At 36.9% G+C, this 23,726-nt stretch overlaps 1 protein-coding gene across 3 annotated transcripts; it reads right to left on the bottom strand.

The window, feature by feature from the left end:
• Positions 1–1,018: 1,018 nt before the first annotated feature.
• Positions 1,019–23,519, bottom strand: LOC109424150 (glutaminase kidney isoform, mitochondrial). 3 transcript variants are annotated; one of them, XM_019699237.3, is made up of 5 exons: positions 22,605–23,519; positions 14,264–14,355; positions 3,411–3,446; positions 3,174–3,270; positions 1,019–3,108 (listed from the first exon to the last, which is right to left on the bottom strand). In XM_019699237.3, the coding sequence occupies exons 1-5, from the start codon at positions 22,875–22,877 to the stop codon at positions 1,504–1,506; spliced, it is 2,103 nt and encodes a 700-aa protein (XP_019554782.3). In that variant the 5' UTR covers positions 22,878–23,519; the 3' UTR covers positions 1,019–1,503. The 3 variants fall into 3 exon arrangements, with proteins under 3 accessions (XP_019554782.3, XP_019554783.3, XP_019554784.3); XM_019699238.3 differs by lacking the exon at positions 3,411–3,446 and having other exon boundaries at positions 22,605–23,518; XM_019699239.3 differs by lacking the exons at positions 3,411–3,446; positions 14,264–14,355; positions 22,605–23,519 and adding an exon at positions 9,839–10,320.
• Between the last annotated feature and the right edge of the window lie 207 nt (positions 23,520–23,726).

The raw sequence follows: 23,726 nt of genomic DNA on the forward strand, positions 1-23,726 counted from the left end.
CGTCACCGAGTTTTCCGGTAAAAAAATTACCGAAGTCGATGATTTTTTCCAAATGTGTAAGACAGAATAATTGTTTAATGTGTTAAAAGTTTATTATTTGTGCGTTCTTTGTGATGTATGTTTTATTTTACCTTGTACATATTCCCATATTTTCAATGCACATTTATAGGGTTCTGGATAAAAGAGGCCCATGAGATGCAATCCTACTTTGATTGCGAACTTTCAGGCCATTTCTGGCAGCGGTCAAGTACTAGAGATGTAAACCTTTCCCTGCCACGGACTTCAAGTTGTTGATCTCAAGTATCAAACCCCAAAACGGGATGCCCGATTAGGATCAGTTTTCCTAGACAAAGCCAAGCTATGAACACAGCAACAAATGCTGTGAACTAAAAGGCATACTGCCAACTAAAATACAATTCCAGGATGACTGATGGACCCAAACCAATAAATGAAACCTCGTCATCCTGTGATCGGAAGGAGTTATCCATCTCGATAACAGGGCACATTTATGTTATGCGTTGTGCTGCGTCAATTTGTGATGTTCCTAATTTGTGCATTTGTAGGGTTCGATATGTTGTGATGTGTTAATCCTTTGTAATAATTAATTTCTTTTATTTTTGTAACAAATTCTAGGATGAATCTCATAGCAAAACATTAGAGAAACTCCTTGCAGAATCCTTGGAGATTTTTTCCAAAAAACCATTAACCACTTAAAAGATTATTAGAGGCAAATTATTCTTCAAGAACGATTTCTTCAGGAAAACGTTGAAGCAATCATTGAAGAAATTTCTAAAGGATTACTTGGTGGAAATCTTCAATAAATTAGTAAAAGTCTTTACATAGAATTGGAAAGATACGCTCATTAATGGAACTCCATGATGTATCCTTGCAGAAATCCTCGAAAAAATTCATAAAGGAATACAGTAATTAATTTTTAAATGTTAAGATTTTACATCATAAAATATGTACTACTACTTCGCTTACTCCTTGTTTTATTTATTGGAAATGTGATATAATTTATCAATGTAGTTGTGTGTTTTGTGTTTCATATTTTATTACAGCCATTCCAACAACAGTCACAATGCATTCGAGCGATACGATTTCATGTTCAATGTAGCAGACTTCAGCCAACTATATATAATGTAATGCTTGTAGTATAATAATTTTACACACTAATTACTTTCTAAATTATTGTCGTCATATTCCTTCTGATTATTCGCAGCAAAATTAGGTATAGTTTCTGATAATTGCATGCTACACAGGTTATCACTTTAATGCAGATCATCCATTTGTGGTGGGAAGAGTAACATCATTTAAAGCCCTAAAATTTGATACTAATAAAATTTTCACCTTTTCACAGTCAAACGTAATTTAAAACAAATTTTATAACTTGCAAAATAGCTGCAAAATGTAATTATATTAATAATTGCGCGAGAATTTTTATAATTGACTGATATAACCAGTAACACATGTTTATAGGAACGTTGATCTGGACAACATTTTCTACTTCAAGATATCTGTCGGGTGTTTGCCACTTACATCAGTCGATGTAGATTTCTCACTATTCAAACTGTCTTGGTCAGAGTTGTACCCCGTCTCGCTATCCGTCTTTTTAGCCAGTTCGACTTTTTCGTTCCATTCCTTCAAATAACCGACAACATCATTGTGGCCAAAAGTCTCCGCCTCATCCATAGGGCTGTTTCCCCAGCGGTCCTTAGCATTGTGAGGTACACCACAGTGTTCCAGTAGAAACTTGACACATTCCAAATGACCCTCTGAACATGCCAAATGCAGCGCCGTTCTGCCGTCGTAATCCGATAAGGTGATATCCATTCCGGACAGCTTGTGCCTTCTCAGAGCGGTAACATCTCCGCTAGCTGCAGAAAATAGCAAATTCACGACGGATAAGCCTTTTGTTTCGTACCGATGACGACGTGGATCCTTTTTGTTGGACCCATGTTTCAAATTATCGTACAAATGAAAGTTGAAAATGTTCACCAACTCTTCACAGAACTGCACACCCCGACAGCTGTTACCGAGTGGATCCAACGGTGGAGACCACATGAAAATTCCCATGACATTCGGAATAACTAGCATGACACCTCCGCAGACGCCAGATTTAGCTGGAAGTCCAACCTTGAAGGCGAACTGACCGGAAAAGTCGTACATTCCACATGAATGCATCAACGACAGGACGTCTCTCACGTTTTCTGACTGCAACACTTTTTCTTCCGTTAACGGACAAATTCCTCCATTTGCTAACGTAGCAGCCATTATAGAAAGTGTTTCACACGTAGCTTCCATTGAGCAGCATTGGAAGTAAAAATCCATACATTCGCGGAGATTAGCTTTGTCAGGATAACATTTATGTTCTCGCATGTAGAAACCAAGTGCGTAATTCCGATCGGCGGCCTCTCTTTCGGACAGGAATACTGCGTTGTTGAATCCCAAAGGTTCATTTCCAGCCATGCGGCTGAACCAATGTTGGGTGTAGTCAAACTTTTCAGCTAGGGTCATCTCTGGATGTACCAGAGTCTTCAGCAACGAACATGTTAGAATGGACCCGGCATTGATCATGGGATTGTGAGGCTTTTTATTGTAATCTAACACCAATTCGTTGAAGTTCCGCCCACTGGGCTCTTGGCCTACATACTGATGTACAACATCCGATCCAAGCTTTTCCAAAGCAATAGCGTAAGTCAACGGTTTACTGCAACTTTGCAGAGTAAACCCCACATTCGAATCTCCCATGGAAAATCGTTGTCCATCTACCGTACAAATACTTACGCCCCAATAATCAGGATTCACACGAGCCAACTGCGGTATATAGCTAGCAACTTTCCCGTCCGTGTTACTTTTACACTTCCAATAAATTTCCTCGATGTCTTTGGTAAACCCCTGAAAGTCCGGAATCACAAACTGATGTCGGAAGGCTCGAGCTATGAGGACGATGTTTGGCGCAATCACTGCTTTGAACGTTTCCGCGTTGAGATTCTGTGTCAGTGGAGATCCACCGTCGTAGTTGTTCAACTTGTGCACCTTCTTGAGATTTTCCATCATCTCACCGATCCGGGGATCATTTCTGCGAATTCCAGTCGTACGAAGAGCCTGCAATTGGGTTGAGGTGTATAAGTTTTAAATTATGAATTACACGATTCACATGATAGACGTACCGCCAAGAACTTGCCAATGTTGAGAAGTCCCGTGTCTTCGTTCTTGAACATATCGAACAGCAGGTCCTCAGCATGTTTTTTGTCGGCATCACGTTGTCTGAAATAACATTAACGTATGCAGAAATTAGTAATTTAGTTTGAATACTGTGTACCTCACATTAAATACTAAAAATCTACACTACATAGCTCAACATCAACTGCAACGGAGACCAGTGTGGTCCTGGGCTTAATACTCACATCAAGACCATCGAAAAACGTCTCCTACATTGAAAGCTTTGCATTAAAAAGACAAAGAAATTGATCAATGGGAATTAGTTTTAGTTGAGCTGTCTATCCATTTTTTTAATCTTAGACATCAGAGGTAATTCACTATAATCACAATCGGCCTATGCGATTTCACGTATGGCGATAATACGTGTTATCAATCCATAAGTTTTATAAAAAATTGATTCTTTTTGGAAAAGTCCAAATTAATTCATTGAAAACAAATAAAAGCAGGTACAAACAATATGTTATTAACTCCAATGTTTAAATAAATTTCCGTCTTTAGAAGTATTAATTAAATTTCCGCTTTTAGAAGTCTCAAGTCGTATCCTTTATTTCTTCCCCAAATTAATAAACGAACATCCTTCGACAACTGCTCATATTTCGGATACTACTTGTAGTCTTCAGTAGACCCAGTTACTCGGTTGTTAGGTTGTATGAGTATGAATATTGCTGCTAAATAAAATAAGCCTGCATAAATATTTGAACAAAATTGACACATTTTTTGTCGGTAACAAATTTGTCATGTGATTTGCATGAAAGTCCATCTGTCCACTTGACAGGCCTTAAATTATGTGTCTCCTCTTCTATTATCATCCAATTAGCGAATTAGTGTTAATTAAGTCATTTCAATAGTGCACTCACACACATTTTTAGGAACACGCTGAGCAAAACAATTCATATGCGACGTACGCCAATACTATGTGATGAGGTTTCTAATTTATTATTTTACATTTACGTTGTACATAAAATATGTACCGGAACCCCTACAAAACGTAACTTCATTGGAATTTCAATGAAATAATTTTCGAAATTTTTTTTTGGGGGAATCTTTTAAACTATCCCCAAAGAAAGCTTTGGAGGATTACTTAGAAGAATCCCTGATATAACTCCTGAAATAGGTCCTCGGAGGGAATATTTGGAACAATCCATCACATCAGGCATCAGTAAAATTTATTACAGCAACAAATCTCCCTAGCATGTTACACAAAATTTTAATAGACACTACACTGTCTTTAGCTAGAGGTTGTACAGACTGAACAAGCAATAACATTAGACAACGGACAACACACATAACATCCAGTAGTCCTAGTGCAGAATTTTCCGTTTGACGAAAAGTTTTTCCCGACTGGAGCGGGAATCAAACCCACACTCCGAGGCTTACGAAACGCCTAAATAACTGACGCCTCTAACCACATGGCCACGAAGCCTAATGAAAAATACATGCTTTATTTCATAAGCAACATATGTTACGGGTATAAATATTTGTTACATAAATAAGACAAAAGAAGGATTCACTTAACAGCGTAAACTGTTTAAACTGATTAAACGTCGCGATCACCAAGGCAATGTTTGATTATTGCATTCGCAAAATCATGAAACATTTCAAATAAGCAGAAAATCATGGCTTACGCAGCAATATAATCTGTTTAGTGAGTACCCCTAAAATAATTGTTTAGTAGTTTATTATTCGTGCGTTCTTTGTGTTGTATGTTTTATTTTGGAAAAATAGAGGCCCATGAAATACAATCCCACTACGATTGACAACTTTCAGGCCATTTCGGGCAGCAGTTAAGTACTAGAGATGTAAACCATTCCCTGCCACGAACTTCAAGTTATTGAGCTAAAGTATCAAACCCCGAAACGGGATGCTCGATTAGGATTAGTTTTCCTAGACAAAACCAAGCTATGAACACAGCAATAAGTACTGTAAACTAAAATGCATATTGCCAACTAAAATACAATTTCAGGATGACTGATGGACCCAAAACCAATACATGAAACCTCACCATCCTGTGGTCGGAAGGTGTTTTCCATCTGGATAACAGGGCACATTAATGTTATGTGTTGTGTTGCGTCAACTTGTGATGTCTCTTATTTGTGCATTTGTAAGGCTCTATGTGTCGGACCAACATATTCCTTTGTAATAATAATATTTTCTTTTATTTTTGTAACACATATTTGTACGTTTTTGCCAAACTATCTACTTCAGATGCACTAATAGGGTAAAAAATATAATTTAGACATGTATGTGAGATTATGACAACCCTAGGACCAGTCGATTGCATTCTGAGTTAGCTCTTTAATTTCTTTTGCTTTGCCATTAAGTAGTTTTCTCTTACCTGAATTCCCATTCGAGATTAAAACGATTGGTCAGTACTCAGTTAGAAGTGCAAAGGACCGGTCCTGTTGCGACACGCTGCTTTCGAATAAAATTGTTAAATTTAAAGTTCCGTATTCATCGTTTAGTATTATTCCGAAGAATCCAATTCCCAATAGTCGATTGTATGTAATTTGGACATACACGGTGATGTATGTCTTGTTCCGAAGAACTAATAAAAGTAGATACATTTCAATATCGATAATTGGATCAATCAGACCCTGTACTGTTGACTTACGTTGAAAACAAGCTTAACAATTGAGAATTAACTTCAAAATTAACGATAATGTAAATTGTTTCCTAAAATAGAATGCGAAGCTATGCAAGAGCACATACACTTCACAGTCACATACAATATGCACCTCAAAATCATTGAATTAATAGTTGTAATAAATTTGAAAGGCTTATTGAAATGAGAAATGTTAACATTTTGAATTCAATAAAGAAACATTAGGCGGCCAATTTCTTCACATTTATCTAGAACGCTCAAAACAGGTGGCGTCCAAAATAAAGTACAGGTTTTTTACTGTTAATATATTTTGGTCATCTGATGAACTACATGGGCATGTCGTGCGATTGCGTGCTTATATTCTGTGGGTCTGGCGATATTTTTTTTAAATTCTAACAAAAATTGTTTAGCTACCAAAATAGAATGCCTGTTAAAAGAATAAATTTTATTTTTTTTAAGGTTGTATACTTCATAATTTAACAGTATTCATGGCTAAACATTGATATATTGACCCTGTCCAAATTATATTTACCTGAGGGTGTCCATAATATATATTCAGTGCCAAAAATACATTTTTACAGGCGATTGAAAATCGTTAATTTCTTGTGAATGGCAAGACCTTGCAACATGTAATGTTCAAAACAAGCCTGCGTTCTTATTAGCTCTACAAATGTTCCATACGCCACATCTTCGAAAAAAGATCAAACAAAAAAGTTATTGTGGAAAAAAGTTTTATCAGGGATCACCCTAAGTCAAAACTTAAAATTGACCTACTACGTTCAAATTAAGAGCTAGAAAAATTGTGTCTTCGGCCTAAAACTTTACTGAAGAACTGGTTTGCATACGGTATCGAATTAAAAAGTTTTATTCCAGATTTGAGTTAAGACGTGGGCCATCCTAATCAAAAGTGTTGGGAAAAGATGCAGCTAACAATTGCAAACAACTTCTCTGAAGACATAAAGCGTCAATTAACGATAACGAAGATATACAGTTGTTTTTCTGCTGAAACATGAATTCGGACCATTGTGCATTGCTCAAACAATTCAGTCGCGATAACAAACTGATTTTTCGATCATAAGAAATTTCAGCTACTAAGGGGTCCACTATTGATTAACATACCCTAGTTTGTTGTTATAATAGTACATATGCTATGGTACTTTACCCCATTACTTTTCCCATGTTTATTTGATAGCAATAGTAGGTTGCGTTAGATTTAGACAATAGTGGACCCGTTCGCGGGAAGAAAAAGATTCGAGCTGTACATTAATGATCATGAGCTGAGATGAACCTGCCTCGGGCTGAAAATCTCATAAAGACAAAAAAAAAATGATCATGAGTATTTATGGGGGCCCACTTTTGCTTAAAATCCCCTGAAAGGGCACGTTCGTGAGTTCCAGGGAAATTATTTCGGAGATAAAATCGCACACTGCCTGTAAAGTAACTCTACGCCGAGCAGGGTTGGTAATATCGGCTCATGCACTACAATGTACCGTAATCCGGGGTCAAATTGATTACTTTTAAACAACTTCTGCGGATAACATTAGTGGCAATTCAAATATTGCCAAAATAATTACTGTAAAATCAGTACGTAGATCTCCATAGAACCATTAAATAACTCCAAAAATCAAACAAATAAAAATGCTACTTTGACGAAATTGATCGATCAGCATTCAGTTAAGCAGTTAATTTTTTATCTGTATTAAAGAGATTTTGGCCCTAGGCTAGTTTCATCTCGAGACCCACGCTTTACTTCCCTTCCGAAGGAAGAACTCACATATTTGCGAGTTTGTCGGCAAACAGAATGGACTTTTTTTAACTTATTCATTATCAAAATAGCTACATAACTTCCCAACAAAGGCTCCACAAAAATGTTTAAACAGAATATTTACGGGAAATGCTTAAAAAATGAGTTAAAACTAACTTTTTTTTCTCAATAATTAAAAGTCTACACTCACCTCTAGACATCATGAACTAGATGAGGCAAGAAGTTAAAGACGCTTATAAGTTCCTAGTATGGAATTACAATGTAGTACCCTCATGATCAATTTGACCCCGGTTTACGGTACTTTCCTTCCCATAATTTTGAAGAGATTTCTTCACGCAGAAAAATCTACGGTTAAATTAATTATATTTGACGTTAAGTCAAAAGGGATTTGACATTGTTTTGATCGCAATGACAATTTTTAATTGTTTGTACAATCCAGTATTGTTGTTCCTCAAACGAAAATCTTATTGAAACAAGAGTTTCAGGTTTTTTACGTGGCTTGTCAAGTTTGACATCTGAAATATTATGGTATTTGCAGTATTATGGTGAAAATAATTTTATTTTACTTGCAAGGGTATTACCGGCACATTTATTCTCATCGTCATGTTGGGTTAATATCGGCCAAACTGTTCGAAACCATAATTTTAGGAATTTGATTGAGAAGCATATAGGTCCGACGACGACGGAATCATTAAAGTATTTTTTGATTCCATGAATTCTATGCATGGTTCTATCTCACCAAACCATAATTTTATGAATCTGGTGGTAAAGTGGTATTCTTGGCTTCATGAATGCTTCTCATGATCCCAGCTCATTTAATCATAGCTTCATGATTATATGTATTTTCCATTTTTAGTCGTCGAAAGTCAAAACAATAACGAGTGCATAGCGTATGGTGAAACAATCATAAAATCATAAATTATAATCATGGTGTATATTTATAACATAAAATCATAAAAAATATTGGGAAACTATGAGTCATATTCATGAACTTGGGAATGGATTAAAATAGGGAATGTGTGCTATCAGCAGTCTCACGCTCCCATATTCATCCTATTCGAAAACAAGCGATTGATTCCGTCCTTTTTGTTTTCATGGGTGCTCACTTCTAACAAAAAATAAGAAATGTACTAAAGTTTGTTTGAGTTTGTTTGACGTTTGTTTGTTTACATATTTTTCGCCAATCCAGTTCCAACCCAGGTTCGAAAACGAATTCGACATAAGTAGAAATGGGTTAATTTCTACAAGAGTCGCCATAATACACTGGATTGGTAAATCGAACAGAATTTCACATGGATTTTAAATTAGCAAATCTGTTTGAAATTATAAGAATTCACATAATTTCAAAAGAATTTCAATGTGTAAATTCAATAACCGTTATTTTAGTTTGAATGTCAACGTTGTTCTGTCCGTGTTGGAATGGCAATAATTTAAATGAAAACACAAAACTCAATGTGGTATCCGCACGAAATAACAACCCTTTCCTTCCTACGTCTTTGAATAGTCTTGTACCGACTTTTTTGAACCCTCTAAGCCGAATACCCTCTTCGAGTGGATAACTGATACTGAGGAAAATTACAAGTGGTAGTCGAAATACGCGTATCTTTCAAAGTCAAAGGATAAGCAAAATAGGGTGGAATTAAAAGGTACAAAACTGATCACACTCTTTCGAAAAAAAATAATAAATGTTTTCAAAAAAGGGCGTGAACAACTGCATAATCGCTATTTTTCGAAATTGATAGTTGTAAATCAATAGCTTCTTTTTTTCTTTATAAATTGTTTCACTATTGAAAAAAATAGTTATCTATTGGGCTGACCTAATGAGGTTCCAAACATAATCTATATGATGCAATACATATAGATCTAACTTCGTTTGATCAATATGATTTTAATTTAACTAACTCTAAAAGTTAGTTTGTATTTTGGATGAAAAAAGTTTAGTGTAAATAGCAGATTTACTTGAATTTAAAATAAAATGGAGTTTATAAAAGCGCTGTATCCACAATTATTTGATTCGCTGTACTTCGTTTTGATGTGAAGATAACTGTTGGAATATTCCATTGATAATTTATTTTGTTCGCTACCACATCAATCCACATTCACAATTTCAAACATTTAGCACAGTTCATATAAACGAGCTATACAAACTATACATCACTTTCGCACTTTCTATGAATAGAAATTCTACGCATTTTGTTATCCTAAAATTGAACCACGTTTTTGCATAGCAATTACCACAAAACTACCTTATGAAATTGGCCAACAGCTTAACGAAAGCTTCTCGTTGTTTCGGATGGATTACGTTGCTCTGCTCAGCATCTTGTTGGATAAAATGCTCATGATTTGTTTCCGTCTCCATACCGATCCGATCAATTTTCACTCTAAATAGCTGTTAGCGCACCGACGACAAGTCTCCGTTACTGAATTCGAGCGAACTGGACCATGCGGTTGGCCAGTGATATGATTTTATAGGGACGACCGTTCCCAACGCTATCCCAGTAACAAGAAAGTTTGACAAACTAATTAACATTATAGATTTTGCTGGGACGGCGACGTGTATGCTACTGGCTGACTCCTCTCCAATAGCTGAATATCAATCAGTCCAATAATCATCTCTACAAAAAAGGTGTGTGTTAAAAATGTTTACTGGAAATTCGCAACCCACCTACTCTGCTGGACGAACCACGTCAGACAGATGCTAATGGGCTGTACAAGCCATAGTTTTATTTTTCAACTTATTTCTTTAGTGGTGGGTAAAGTTGTTTACGGTTTATGAAGCTTTGCGACATTTTTGACGCATTCCAGCGTTGTTTCCCCTTGAGGAATTGGGTCTATTGTTAAGCCTTGATCCATATTTAAACGGTTTTAGCTTTTATGCCTAGTTTTTGTTCTTGAAAACCCAGCATAAACCTGCCTAAGGCAAAAATCCCACAATAAAAAGCTAATGATTCAACGAGTCTTAACAATATGCCTTAAGGCGAAACTGGAAGCATTTCCTCATTTTTTTGGTTTTTGATTTTTTATAAAATAACGAAGCAATATTTTCAAAATCGGTTTTCGTGCACAGCAGTATGGATCAAGGTATCTTCTGATTTTTTTTTGTGGTGGAAAAAGTTTTCCATTTTTGCAGAAACCATTTTTTGGTGAAATTTTATTCAAAAATGGTTTCTGTGAAAACCAAAACCAAAAAGTGAGGAAATGGATCCAGTTTCGCCCTAATCTGTGGCGATATTTTTTAAAGCTGGCAGCCATTCTGGAATGTTTTGAAGTTTTCAAACTAAAGGCTTCATTGATTTATGTTATTTTATTATGCTTTTACTTGAAATCCAAAGTGACCTGAGTGCGAAAATTTAGTTTTTACCTACTTTTAAATGTCGCAACTCGATTTGGATTAGTGCATAGCTCTTAATTAGCTTAATGATGCGCAACAGAAAAAATCGATTCAAATTTACATCGCGTGTGCCTGTAGACGCGACTTCGATTTGGTACTGCAACGATAATAAGCTTTTGTTTGCTAGAAAAGTGATGGAGTTTATTTTTTCAAAAGAATCAGCCCTTGTTAGGGAAACGGAATACCAATGTCCGGCAGAGAAGCAGAAGAGACCTTTAGGGTCTCGCCTGACGAACTTCTGACTGAAGAAGTCTGCAAGTTGCAGACGGCTGCAATCGATGTCGAGCAGCGAAAACACGATTTAATTATGAAATTCAAAATGGCGACCATATCCAAGATGACTTCCAATTGTTCATCTTCAAATGAAAGGCCTAAACCTTCCCCTATATGAAGATTCTCCGAGCAGGAACGAATAACTGACACATAACTGCAGCATACCAGAGTCAGGTATCATACCAAGACAAAGTTGTAATTGGTTACCCAGGTATTGAAAATAACTTATTTTGATATGTTGCAGTTATTATTTAGGTATTACCATACCTGATGTCATTATTCACGTGTTATGCACAAAATGCACATCAGTTATTGTTTTAGGCATTTTGTCTCTTATGCACAGCTTCTTAATACCTCATTCAGGTGGTCGGTATTCGGTTTTTCATACTTGAGTTTAATATTCTTCAGCTATTTTCTTCTGCTCGGGTTGGAACTTTTTTTTAGATATTACACGTTAAATTAGGTGCAATGTGATGAAAAATCGTCATTTTTGTCACCTTTCCAGACCCTTAGCAAGCGAGGTGACCATCAGTTTAACCCAACCAAATCAGCAGTCCGCATTTGAGTGCCTCTAAAGCACTAGACCAAATAGGGTGGGGCGGGGCAAGTTGGATCACCTAAGGATGGATTACCATAACTTTGAAAATACAAATTGTATTGGTTTGTATTCGTCCGCTACTCTTTATTACACTAGTTAGCTATGCTAAAAGTCGATTAAAAGCTCATTAAATACAAAGTATGATGTTAAACAAGCAGTTTTAAAAAGTGATCGATTTTGAGCCGTGAAAAAAGTGCGGGGCAAGATGGGTCACCTTTTAAGTAATTTACATTTTCTCAACGAAAAACGTCAACATATAAGATTTCTTCCGCATTCATATATGCTCCATATCCATACTGAGTAAACAAGAGCTACTAGTAAAAATTTTATAAATTTATTTGGAATAAAAAAAAAACGATTTGTGTGGTCCTAGGGCGACTTAAAAATCGATGTTTTCACTAAAAAGTTATCATAATTTTATGTTATAATTTTGAGCGTTCATTCCGCTTGATTGAAGTCATTTATGAGATAGTCTTATAATAAAAAATAAATAACTTTTGAATGCTCCAAAAATAGGTTCAAAATTGAAGGTGACCCATCTTGCCCCGCGGCAGTTTATATGGAGTTATATGGAATGTAGGGGGATTAGGGGCATAATGGACATCCTAAGCAAATGAGTACGTTAGGCCTATAAAACAGAGTTAGACTTAACATATTGTCAATTGACTTACAACTTTAACTTGTTTCCTACGTATTTCAATCATTTACAGAAGGTAGAATGTCTTTATTGTGAAGAAATAATGAATTGTAAACCGTGTGTTTTTAAGGGTTGGCAGGAAAGGTACAGGGCGAAATGGACACCCATCGGGGCATAATGGACACCCCTGCATATTTTATGCTAATTCTTTGTTTACATCGATCAGTTAAGTAATTTGCCTACGGAGATCAATACCACATATATAATACTCCATCTTAGATGAGTTAACATAACATCAAAGTTGATTGAATAAACTTTAGGCTAAAATATTCAGATTATGTTTTCAAACTCTCTAAAACGCCTAACAGTATGCAATGCGCGTACATCCATTCGTAATTGCCAGTGTTCATTTCGCCCCGAATCGACTACAACATTAAAATTGCTATTTAAAGTAAATTCTGATCAAAAATAAAATACTTTATCTATTGCTAAATCTCCGTATACATGTAGATGAGGTAACAATTCACTTGTTTTTATGGTGGACACACTCCAGCACTCGTAATACCTTATTTGCTGCTGCTTCGAAATTATAAGAAATTCACCATATGGAAAACATATTTCAATTTCAATTTATTTTGGTTATTTTTGAGGAATATAAATGGTACTTTTGATAGATAGAACCAGGGCTTGTTCCTTCATACTTATGCATTAAAAGTTTAACATAAAAGTCAACGGTTTCGGCAAAAACAGGGGTGTCCATTTCGCCCCGGGTGTCCATTATGTCCCTAATCCCCCTATCGCATAAGAAAAATGGCTAAAAACCATTTTATTTTTTATTTCCAATGAGTGAATAATTTTTCAATCAATGCCCCAAACTTTTGTATATTCATGCTGGTCATCTAACAAAATTATTAACATAATCAAAACATGAGTAATGTGCCCGAAAATGGCACTGACCCATCTTGCCCCGCGACCCATCTTGCCCCGCCCCACCCTACATTTTGCAATTGAAAATTTCAGGATAGATTCTCACCATAATCAACATCCTATGGAGAGGTCTCTAATTTTGAACCCGTCTAATGTTCAGTCATATGGTGTCATATACATCTCATATGACAGCGGAAAAGTTTTTGACCATTCAGGCTATATACGATATGTCGGCCACACACCTCTCACCCACACAAATTGCGCGAATTTGAGAATGAATTTAAACATGATTCCAGATGTTTCGACGATAATCGTGAGTAACCACTAAGATATCTGATATCTGGCGCTATTTCGCAGCAGTACCAGCGATAAGATAATACGTGTATCGGAGAACGTGCCATGTTTGCTTACATCACATGTTTCGTTTTCGCTGGCACCTACATACCTACATATTCCAACGGATAAGCATTTCTAATCAGTTAAGCACAGGATAAGATACGCCCCCAGACACCACCAATGACGTATTTGTATGATTAGCAGAACCCACACTCATGGCAACCGTTTCACAACTTTATGCGTTACGAACGGGTTGTAAATTAAAAATTACACCTGCTGAGCTCTTAGTATATGTAGTCTGGAAGACGAGGGTGATTCATAAGGTGGATAAAAATCAATGGATTTTCAACACAAAGAGACTTATAATTATCACATTAAATGTATGTGGACACGAATGTCAACTTATTTGGTAAAGTGTCTTTAATGAAATATAATAATAATAACATTAAATGTATTATTTACACTAAATATTTAAATTTACACTTGAATTGTAAATGAAAATTACTTACTCAGGTGAATGATTGTATCCATCGTTTGCATAGTCTTTGTAGAAAGCTGCTCGTTTACTGTAGATTTTATTTGGTAAAACAGGTACTTGAATCTGGAATAAATCGAAAAAATGAGAGCATTAGTAGAAGTAGTAAATATTTGTCCCTTTTTATGAAGATCCCGCGCTTTTTACATGAAAAGACAAAAACATGTGTAACCTAATACCACAGAACAACAGATTGACGTCTGATTCAACTCAGTTGTCATCATCATTTTTTTAGAATTTGTTACAGGAAATATGATCGAGAAAGCCAAACTTTTTTATTTAAAAAAATATTCAACTAACTGTAACAGTGTTGTGGGGGGCCTTTATATAGAGAACTAGCTGTCCCGGCAAACTTTGTCTTGCCAAGATGTGGTGGTTTGACAACTGTTGAGATTATTGTCGCACCGCACTCTAGATTGGTTTTATTTCGATCATGTTGATTTCCTTCCCAGCTCATGAAAAATCAGTACTATACAAGGGGCTAGTCGCTTGGAACATTGTGCCAAGAGGTGCCAGGCACACCGTCTTATACGCTGTGTGGCACACCGAGGCACTCTGAGGCACAATTTTGACACTTGAGTTTGGGTGAAAAAACTACGCAACCATGTGCATTTGACCTGCAAAATGAAAACAAACAGTTGGTTGTCTTGGTAGTTGCCAAGCAAAATCTGAATCATCAAGCAGTGGCACTTCGGGGCACACTGAGGCACAATTCAATACCCGGTGGCACACTGAAAATGAATGGCGCAAGTAAAGATGTGCTCAGCGACTCCCCCTTGGTACTATATCAATTTTCTTACTTTTCTGGTTGATTTTCATAGCTTTTTGTACATATAAACACAGCCACCACGAATACGAACCAAAACGTGCAAGAGTCATGCTGATCGGTTCATCCGTTCTTGAGTTTTGTTGCCTCAAAGGAACTTCAAACTCATTTTTATATAGTTAGATAGATAGATATATTTTTGCCAATATAAAATGGAAGAATGTAATTTTAAAACAATATTGATCATTATACAAATATAATAATAAAGGTACTCAGGCTTGATAATCCTCCTCGAAATCAAAAGAGTTTTGCAACATGCTCTAGAGCGGTGTTTTGCTTTTACCTCGTCGCGAAGGAGCGAACGAACCCCAAACAGAGAGGCAATAAAAACTGAGCGAGGAAGAGGGGAACGAAAAAAGAGCCGATGATTATTTCGGGTTTTTGAGTGCGATTTTCGCCTCGAGAGTCTTTCTTTGTATGGGAGTGGAACTCGCGAGAGCTTTTTGAGTGTGAGTGGACGTGAGAAACACAACAAGCAATTATGAGTGTTGGACGAACTCCTCGCTGCGCGGCAAGCTCGCACTCGGTACTGTTGAGGATTTGCGTTGTGATTTCTGAGTTTTATTTTCACTCCTCAGAATATCGCCAAAATCGCTTCCTCATTTTCTCGCGAGGGAGTTCCTGTCAAGCCTGAAGGTACTAATGTCGTTGTGGAAGAATTTGAACCTGGAACAATAAGCAGAGCCTGGAAAAATGTTGATATTTAATAAATTTATTCATAATGGATTTGATATTATGGCGTAAGGGGGCATCCATTTAGTACGTCACGCTAAAAATGGGAATTATCAACCCCCCTCCCCCCTTCGTACGGGTTTTTCCTATACTTAACACATTGCTTGTCACACTTTTCAGAACCCCCCCCCCCTGCCCCCTCTAAGCGTGACGTACTTCATGGATGCCCCCTAAAACAATGAAAAATGAAATTTATATAAAGTGAAAAATGCTTTTCACGCGTATTTTCACGGTATTAGATCCCTGATTTAGTAGAAAATCATGCTAGAGTTCATAGTGAAACTGTAAGAATAACACAGCGTAACAAAAATTAACTTTTGGTCTCTCTCAAGAGCAATCTTATGACAGCACGTCACAATTTTCAGCTATACCCCAATTTATAGGGCAAAATATGTGATTTTAGGCTTGTTTGACTGCCAGTCATTAAGCATGGAAATATATTTTTTAAGCAATCAAAAGGTAAATTGGTCAATCAACATCTAAATTAACGACTCATGCAAAATATTTTGTTTAAGCAAATCAAATTTAAAAGATTTAAGCATTTTATGTTAGTTAGTAAACTTGCATGCAACTTTTGGAGGGTGACTTGCATGGGAAATTTCATACCTATCATAATTCGCTTAAAACTATCAAATTCGATTTGGTAAAACGAAATATTTTGCATGAGTCGTTAATTTAGATGTTAATTGACCAATTTACCTTTTGATTGCTTAAAAAAAATATTTCCATGCTTAATGGCTGGCAGTCAAACAAGCCCAAAATCGCATATTTTGCCCTATAAATTGAGGTATAGCTCAAAATTCTGACGTGCTGGACCAAATCTGAGCCCAGATTCGGATTCAGCGGCCCAAAATCTGCCAAAGACACATAAGCTTGCTCTTGAGACAAAAAATGTTGCGCTGTGTAATTTATAGCTGAAACTTTTAAAAATGTTCAATTAAATTTGTAGTGCAATCGGTTGTGTCGCTTTTACGAAATCCAACGACAAGTTCTGGTAAATCCCTGCTGAATCTCGCAGAAATTGCTGGTCGATCACCACCAATGAACACTTAACATAAACTTGTTCTAGCGCGACTGCGAGGGGAGGTTTACAAAACTCACTCTAAAATCAAAAAGGCAACTCTAATAGAAAATGCTGAAGAAATTTTGAATAGAATTCATGATAAGCTCCCGAAAGAATTATGTTTAAATAAAATTTCCTGTAAAATTTCTTGAAAATCTTCAACCCGGATAAACTTTTGGCCAATTTCTCCACAAATTTCTGCTGACATTTTCACAAGGAATCTATGGATTTAATCAGGAGTTCACTATGGATTCATCCTCATTTTAGTAGGCCAATCTCTCAACTCAAAAAATACAGACTGAAACTCTTCAAAATAATATGCGATATTTCCTTTAAAAAATGTTTCAACCGTTTTGGCGTTCTCCGATTCGAGTAAGTCGTAAGCTGACGATTTTTTGTGATATAAGTTTGTCCCAACTTGAACAGAATAGGATAAAGATCGTACAAGACGAATTCAGAGATTTTTAAGCATTCCATTGCGCTTTTCTAGGGGTACTTTCGAGTCGGTAAGCACTGCAACGCTGTTGAAGATCTATCATCAAACAGTATCGATTTTGCAACAAATTTAGCTTTTGTTTTGTTACCAACAAAAATTTTCGGAGTCATGTAATTCTGTTACCCGTTGGGATAAAGCATAATAATACCGAACGATTGTTTATCCGATATTGAAAGAAGAAAAATGCGAAAGTATTGAAATTGTCTCATCCTCCGCTAGTTTTAACCAGACATTACATCTACAATTTCTTCAACAAATCTATAGAATACTGTCAGGAATTCGCCATACAGAAAAAAAAATATTTCTCAAAAACTCAATCATATCTAGGGATGGGAAATGTTACGGAATTTCACAAAAAAAAATGTCATGGAATTTTTCAATTTCCACCTCTTCCGGTGTAAATTTTGGTCTGTTTACATCACCAATCCATAATGCTAAATAGTTGGAAAATTAATGATGTCGTCGATAAACATTTCTTATCAGTGGCAGAGAAATACTCAGATCTACAAATAGTTACTTCTATTGTATTCTATTGTTTCTCGAGAAATATGTATGAATTTTATTTCAAAATTTAACGACCACCAGTTTTTATTGTAAAGTGAAATTTACCATGCACTAAATGCTGTAAAATAATAGTGGTGATGGTGAGCGTGCTGTGCAAATAACGATACGCTATATCACGATCGAGAACAGCTATGGCAGATTATGCACGAATACGGATTCCCGGATAAACTGATACGGTTGATCAAGGCGACGATGGATCGAGTGATGTGCGTAGTTCGAGTATCAGGGACACTCTCGAGTCCCTTCGAATCTCGCAGAGGGTTACGGCAAGGTGATGGTCTTTCGTGCTTGCTGTTCAACATTGCTTTGGAGGGTGTAATAAGAAGAGCGGGGATAAACACGAGTGGGACGATTTTCACGAAGTCCGTTCAGCTGCTTGGTTTCGCCGATGATATTGATATTATTGCTCGTAAATTTGAGACGATGGCGGAAATGTACATCCGACTAAAGAGTGAAGCCAGGCGAATCGGATTAGTCATTAATGTGTCGAAGACAAAGTACATGATGGCAAAGGGCTCCAGGGAGGAATCACCCCGCCCGCCACCCCGAATTCATATCGACGGTGATGAAATCGAGGCAGTTGAAGAATTCGTGTACTTGGGCTCACTGGTGACCGGCGACAACGACACCAGCAGAGAAATTCAGAGGCGCATTGTGGCAGGAAATCGTGCCTACTTTGGACTCCGCAGAACTCTACGATCGAATAAAGTTCGCCGTAACACGAAGTTAACCATCTACAAAACGTTGATTAGACCGGTCGTCCTCTATGGGCACGAAACATGGACCCTACGTGCAGAGGACCAACGCGCCCTTGGAGTTTTCGAACGGAAGGTGTTGCGTACCATCTACGGCGGAGTGCAGATGGAAGACGGGACTTGGAGAAGGCGAATGAACCACGAGCTGCATCAGCTGCTGGGAGAACCAACCATCGTCCATACCGCGAAAATCGGGAGGCTACGGTGGGCGGGTCACGTCATCAGGATGTCGGATAGCAACCCGACTAAAATGGTTCTCGAGAGTCATCCGACCGGTACAAGAAGACGTGGAGCGCAGCGAGCTAGGTGGGTCGACCAAGTGGAGGACGATCTGCGGACCCTACGCAGAGTGCGGAACTGGAGACAAACAGCCATGGACCGAGTGGAATGGAGGCGGCTACTATGTACAGCAGAGACCACCCCGGCCTTAGCCTGACCGGTAAGGTAAGTATATCACGTTGTATGGTGAAACATTTTTGAACAAATGGTGTTGCAACATTAAAATTTATCGTATTTTTATGATATTTTTTATCAGGGAATGCTTAGTGAAACATATTTTTATTTTCTTTGTTCAAGGAGGCTGACAAAGTCGGGTAAAAACCTGGCAAATTCGGGTCACCACTGTATTGGTCTAAATCAGTGATTTCCAAACTTGTCGGAGCTTTCGCCCCCTTGTAGCTGCCCTCCTAAGTATATTTTTTAAACAAGATTAAAAACTCGAAAACTGTTTCAAAACTGTATTCTCATCATTATGTAAATGAGTGGATTTGCTATTGCGATTTTTTTTTTGAGAATTTTTCAAAAATATTGCGGTACACCAATACCCAGGGCCGGATTTACAAATGTGGGTCCGGGCCACGGCGTTGTGGGGGCCCTTTATATGAAGATAAATTTTGCCCATATAACATGGAAAAAACTAAAAAATATTAATCATTCTTACAAATATGTTAATGAAGGTGTTAATATCGTTGTGGAAGAATTTTGATCTAAAACAATATTCAGAAGTAGGAAAAAAGTTAATATGTATCCACTGAATTATTTATAACAGACTTGAAATTCTAGCGTGAAATCAACGATGAAAGGAAATTATATAAAGTAAACAAATATTTTCAAGAGTGCATTCGCCGCATTGGATCCTATATTTAGTCGGAATTCATGCCAGAGTTCATAGAGAAACTGCAAGAAGAATTTATAGCTGAAATTTTCAAGAAATTTCTAGTAAAATTTGTAACGCAATCGGCGTTGTCGTTTTTGAGAAATCCAAAAAGAATTTCTACGGGATCTCTGCTGCAATCTCTGGAGAAGTTGCTGGTCTATCACCATAAAGCATGAACACTTACAAAAACTTTTTCTAACACGACTGGTAGGGGAGGTATACTGCCCCGTAACGTGGGTAGATCACCTTAGAATGGTGCGTTGCGGCGTAAGATCTGCCACCACATAAAATTTTGAGCAGACACTCCAGAATCGAGATTTGATGTGTTTTTTTATGTTTTGTTGCTAATCCACATTTTATTTCAGGAGTAATCAGGTAAATGTTTTGTTTATAAATGCTTATTTATCATGATTATGATTGTTTTTCAAACAAATGTATAACAAAACATACACTACACACACTGACATACATTACATATACATATCTCATCATATATTGGGAAAGAGAGGGACCATCAGGGCACCCGATTGAAACGATTTGGACAGGAGCTTGGAACTGCCTCCTCCTTGTTGTTAAAATTTCGTGGATTGAGGGCGGGCTCTTCGACCCCATCTATTGGGAGATTCTGTCAATCGAGGGCTTGATTTTGCAGTTGTTCGTGAGAACTTTCTTCTGGAAGGAGATTCTTTTCTCCTGACGTGGGTTTCGCGCAAGTGTCTCTGCTTGCGGGTCCGCACAACCCTTTTTGGCCCTTCATACAGGAAAATGACTGACCACTAACAACAGCGAAATCTTGATCAAATCGCTTTTCAGATTATTCCAGTGCTATAGGCAGCTGCCTTGCTACAATAGATGGTAGAACAATATCATCATTATCACGACTGGTAGGGGAGGTATTGGGCACCTTCCAAAATAACTTTCCACATAACTCTGGTATCAAAAAGGATATTCTAATAAAAAATTCTTAAGAAATTTTAAAGAAAATTTATGATAAGTTTATAATGGAATTTTTTACTTAACTTCCAATAGAATTTTGTATTAAATTTCTAAAAAATCTTTAGCGGAAAACCCGGATAAGCTTTTAGCCAATGTATTATTATTTATTATTATTTATTGTATTATTTATGTATTATTTATTAGCCAATGTATATTCACAAATTTCGAATTTTCTTAATCTATTTCGTCAGGAGTTCGCCATGGATTTATCCTCATTTTAGTAAGCAAATGTCTCAATTCAAAAAAAATTGGACTGAAACTCTTTAAAGGAATCTGCCCTAAATTCATGCTAGATTTCCTCTCAAAAATGGTTCAACAGTTTTGGTGTTCACGATTTCAGAAATTCATAAGCTGTCTAAGTAAAATCAAACGCAAGAGTTCCAAGAATACTTCAAAATTTGGAATGAAAAATTTCTTTGATTCTTTTAAGAACTCTGTAGGAAATTCTTCATAATGTTTTCTAAAACTGTAGACAGAACAAAAACAAACCTAATTAGGAGGAACTTTATGACTCTGAAATTTATAGGGTTTTGGAGTTCCTCTAGAATTCAGTCGAAGATTTTCTTCAGTAAGTAGTGAGTAGTCAAGTATAAGACACTGAAGACGACCATACAGTTGAGGTCGAAATACGTATCTGTCAAAGGATGCAAATTCTTAGTGGAATTCAAAGGAACAGTACTTAACCCGATTTTCTTTTTACTTATTTTCTTCAGAATATCCGATGATGTTTTCAACTGCAATTGCACAACAAAAAAAAATGTTAATCAATTTTTGAGGAAAAATTTAAAATTTCATAAACGGATGGACAAATATTTGCAGTCTCACTCGAAAGAATCACAACGTATCACATACTTCTTGACAGTAGACAGTAATTCACTGTTGCAAATATCAGAAATCCCACCATGTTAGCGAAAAATGTCAACAGAGGCATAAGGAATGTGTAATACATTTTCGATTTCGCCCACTTCAGGAATCATTGGTCTAAATTGAATTGAATCTAAGTTCTTAGAGTTCTAGTTGTTGGAAAATGTAAAGGTTTTCAAGGGTTTTTATGGGTTAATAAGATTTATTATACTGTTACAATACCTATACATACTGTAAAAGCATGCAAAACATGAGTGGTGTGTACATGAAGTATATATACAGTGTTGGACAAAATAATAAGTCCACCAGCCATTTTTTTTTAAATAAAAAATGATCAAGTTTGACTATGTGATGTGATTTTTAGTTAACCGATTTGGCTGTAATTTTGACAGTCCCTATGAAGTTACGTGAATTTTAATTTGTATTTAATTGACTGAGTTCTGTTCACTATGCATCAAAAGTTACAGATAAACGAAACGACAAAATAATAGACCAGATTTCAGATTGCCATTATCAAAGAGTATCTGCCATTATTGTGAGAGTATCTGATACTTGATTGATAAACAAGTACCTAAATTAAGGATACCATTTGAACTTGGGGAAATTTTTATTGAATTGACCACAATTTGTCGCACCGTATATCTGTAACTTTGGAAGTAGTGAGCATAACTCAATCAATTTAATACAAATCAAAATTCCCGTAATTTTAAGTCGGCTGACAAAATTTTAGCCAAATCGGTTTACTAGAAACCGAGTACCATATCGCCAAACTTGGCCATTTTGTGTGAAATAGGTGTTATTGTTTTGTCCGACACTGTAGGTTCTGATTTATGATATGATAGTTACAAGATTATTATACTTACCACCGCAGAATCGTGAATATTTCGACGATGAGCATCGCTGTAGAGATTCAACGCTATGGGACTAGAGTTACTCAGAATTCTCTGATTGTACTTTTCTCGGGGGTATTTGCTCCACTGATGGTGATTCCATGCTGGGACGTGTTGAGCATCGAGGGTGAGGGTGGAAAAATTGTTACTGCTTTTGCTGACTGCCACCGTAGCTCGTACCCCTAATTGAAAGTTGGATGTGAAAAGTTGCACTGTGGTGTTACATCGGCTTCTAAGGTGATGCATTTTTATCACTAGCCTGAACGAATTCTTTCACTGGTTTGTTATTGTTTGCCCTTCAAATCAGCTGAACCGATTATTACTGCTGCGCTTTGCAGCCGAAGTCTAATCAAGATGAGAAAAATCGATTATTTTCTTGATCAGATTTTTGTCGTGCTACTGATTTCTTTCAATCTGACTGAAATCAAATATCCAACGCCAGAGTCCTTAATCGATAAATAATTGTATAACGAGTCAAAGCGAAGAAGATAAGAATCTCTTGCCCGTAAAGCTTTTGCGCGATAAGAACACTTCAGACACAATCAAGGATGGCACTTTTCACTTGCCAGGATACGCCGTACGCCCACTTCCTAGTGACCTACTGTATGACTGAGGGTCGTTTTATGCTTCACCGTTCTGCTCAGTCAAAGTCGTATTTAACGTCGCTTTCAACACGAGAGGGAGAAATGGAGAATCGAATCCTATTTACTCGTTGTGGAGCCCCTGCGTGAACGCGCGTATGTATCGTCTACTCACTGGATTGTTTCAAACTGAACGGAAACAGTCAGTGGTTCATTTATCGCAGTCGAAATATTTATAACATACGTCGCGGAATATTTAAGATAACGAAATAAAAAAAAAACCTTACCTCAGCGAATCTCGTGACTAACAAGCATTTCTGGTTACGATATACATATGTATGAACGCATGATAAAACACAGTTTTTGGTTACCTATAACAGTAAACTGTCGTGGTGATATGTCCTGATCAAAGCTCAGTAGACTCTCTGAGGTTCTGTTCTCATTTTTTTTCTCGCGCTCTCTCGGAGAAATTTCATTCAGTTTTCCACGTGGGTGGTGTGTCGGAATTTGCTGG

Source organism: Aedes albopictus, chromosome 2, assembly GCF_035046485.1.
Source record: "Aedes albopictus strain Foshan chromosome 2, AalbF5, whole genome shotgun sequence".
NCBI lineage: Eukaryota > Metazoa > Arthropoda > Insecta > Diptera > Culicidae > Aedes > Aedes albopictus.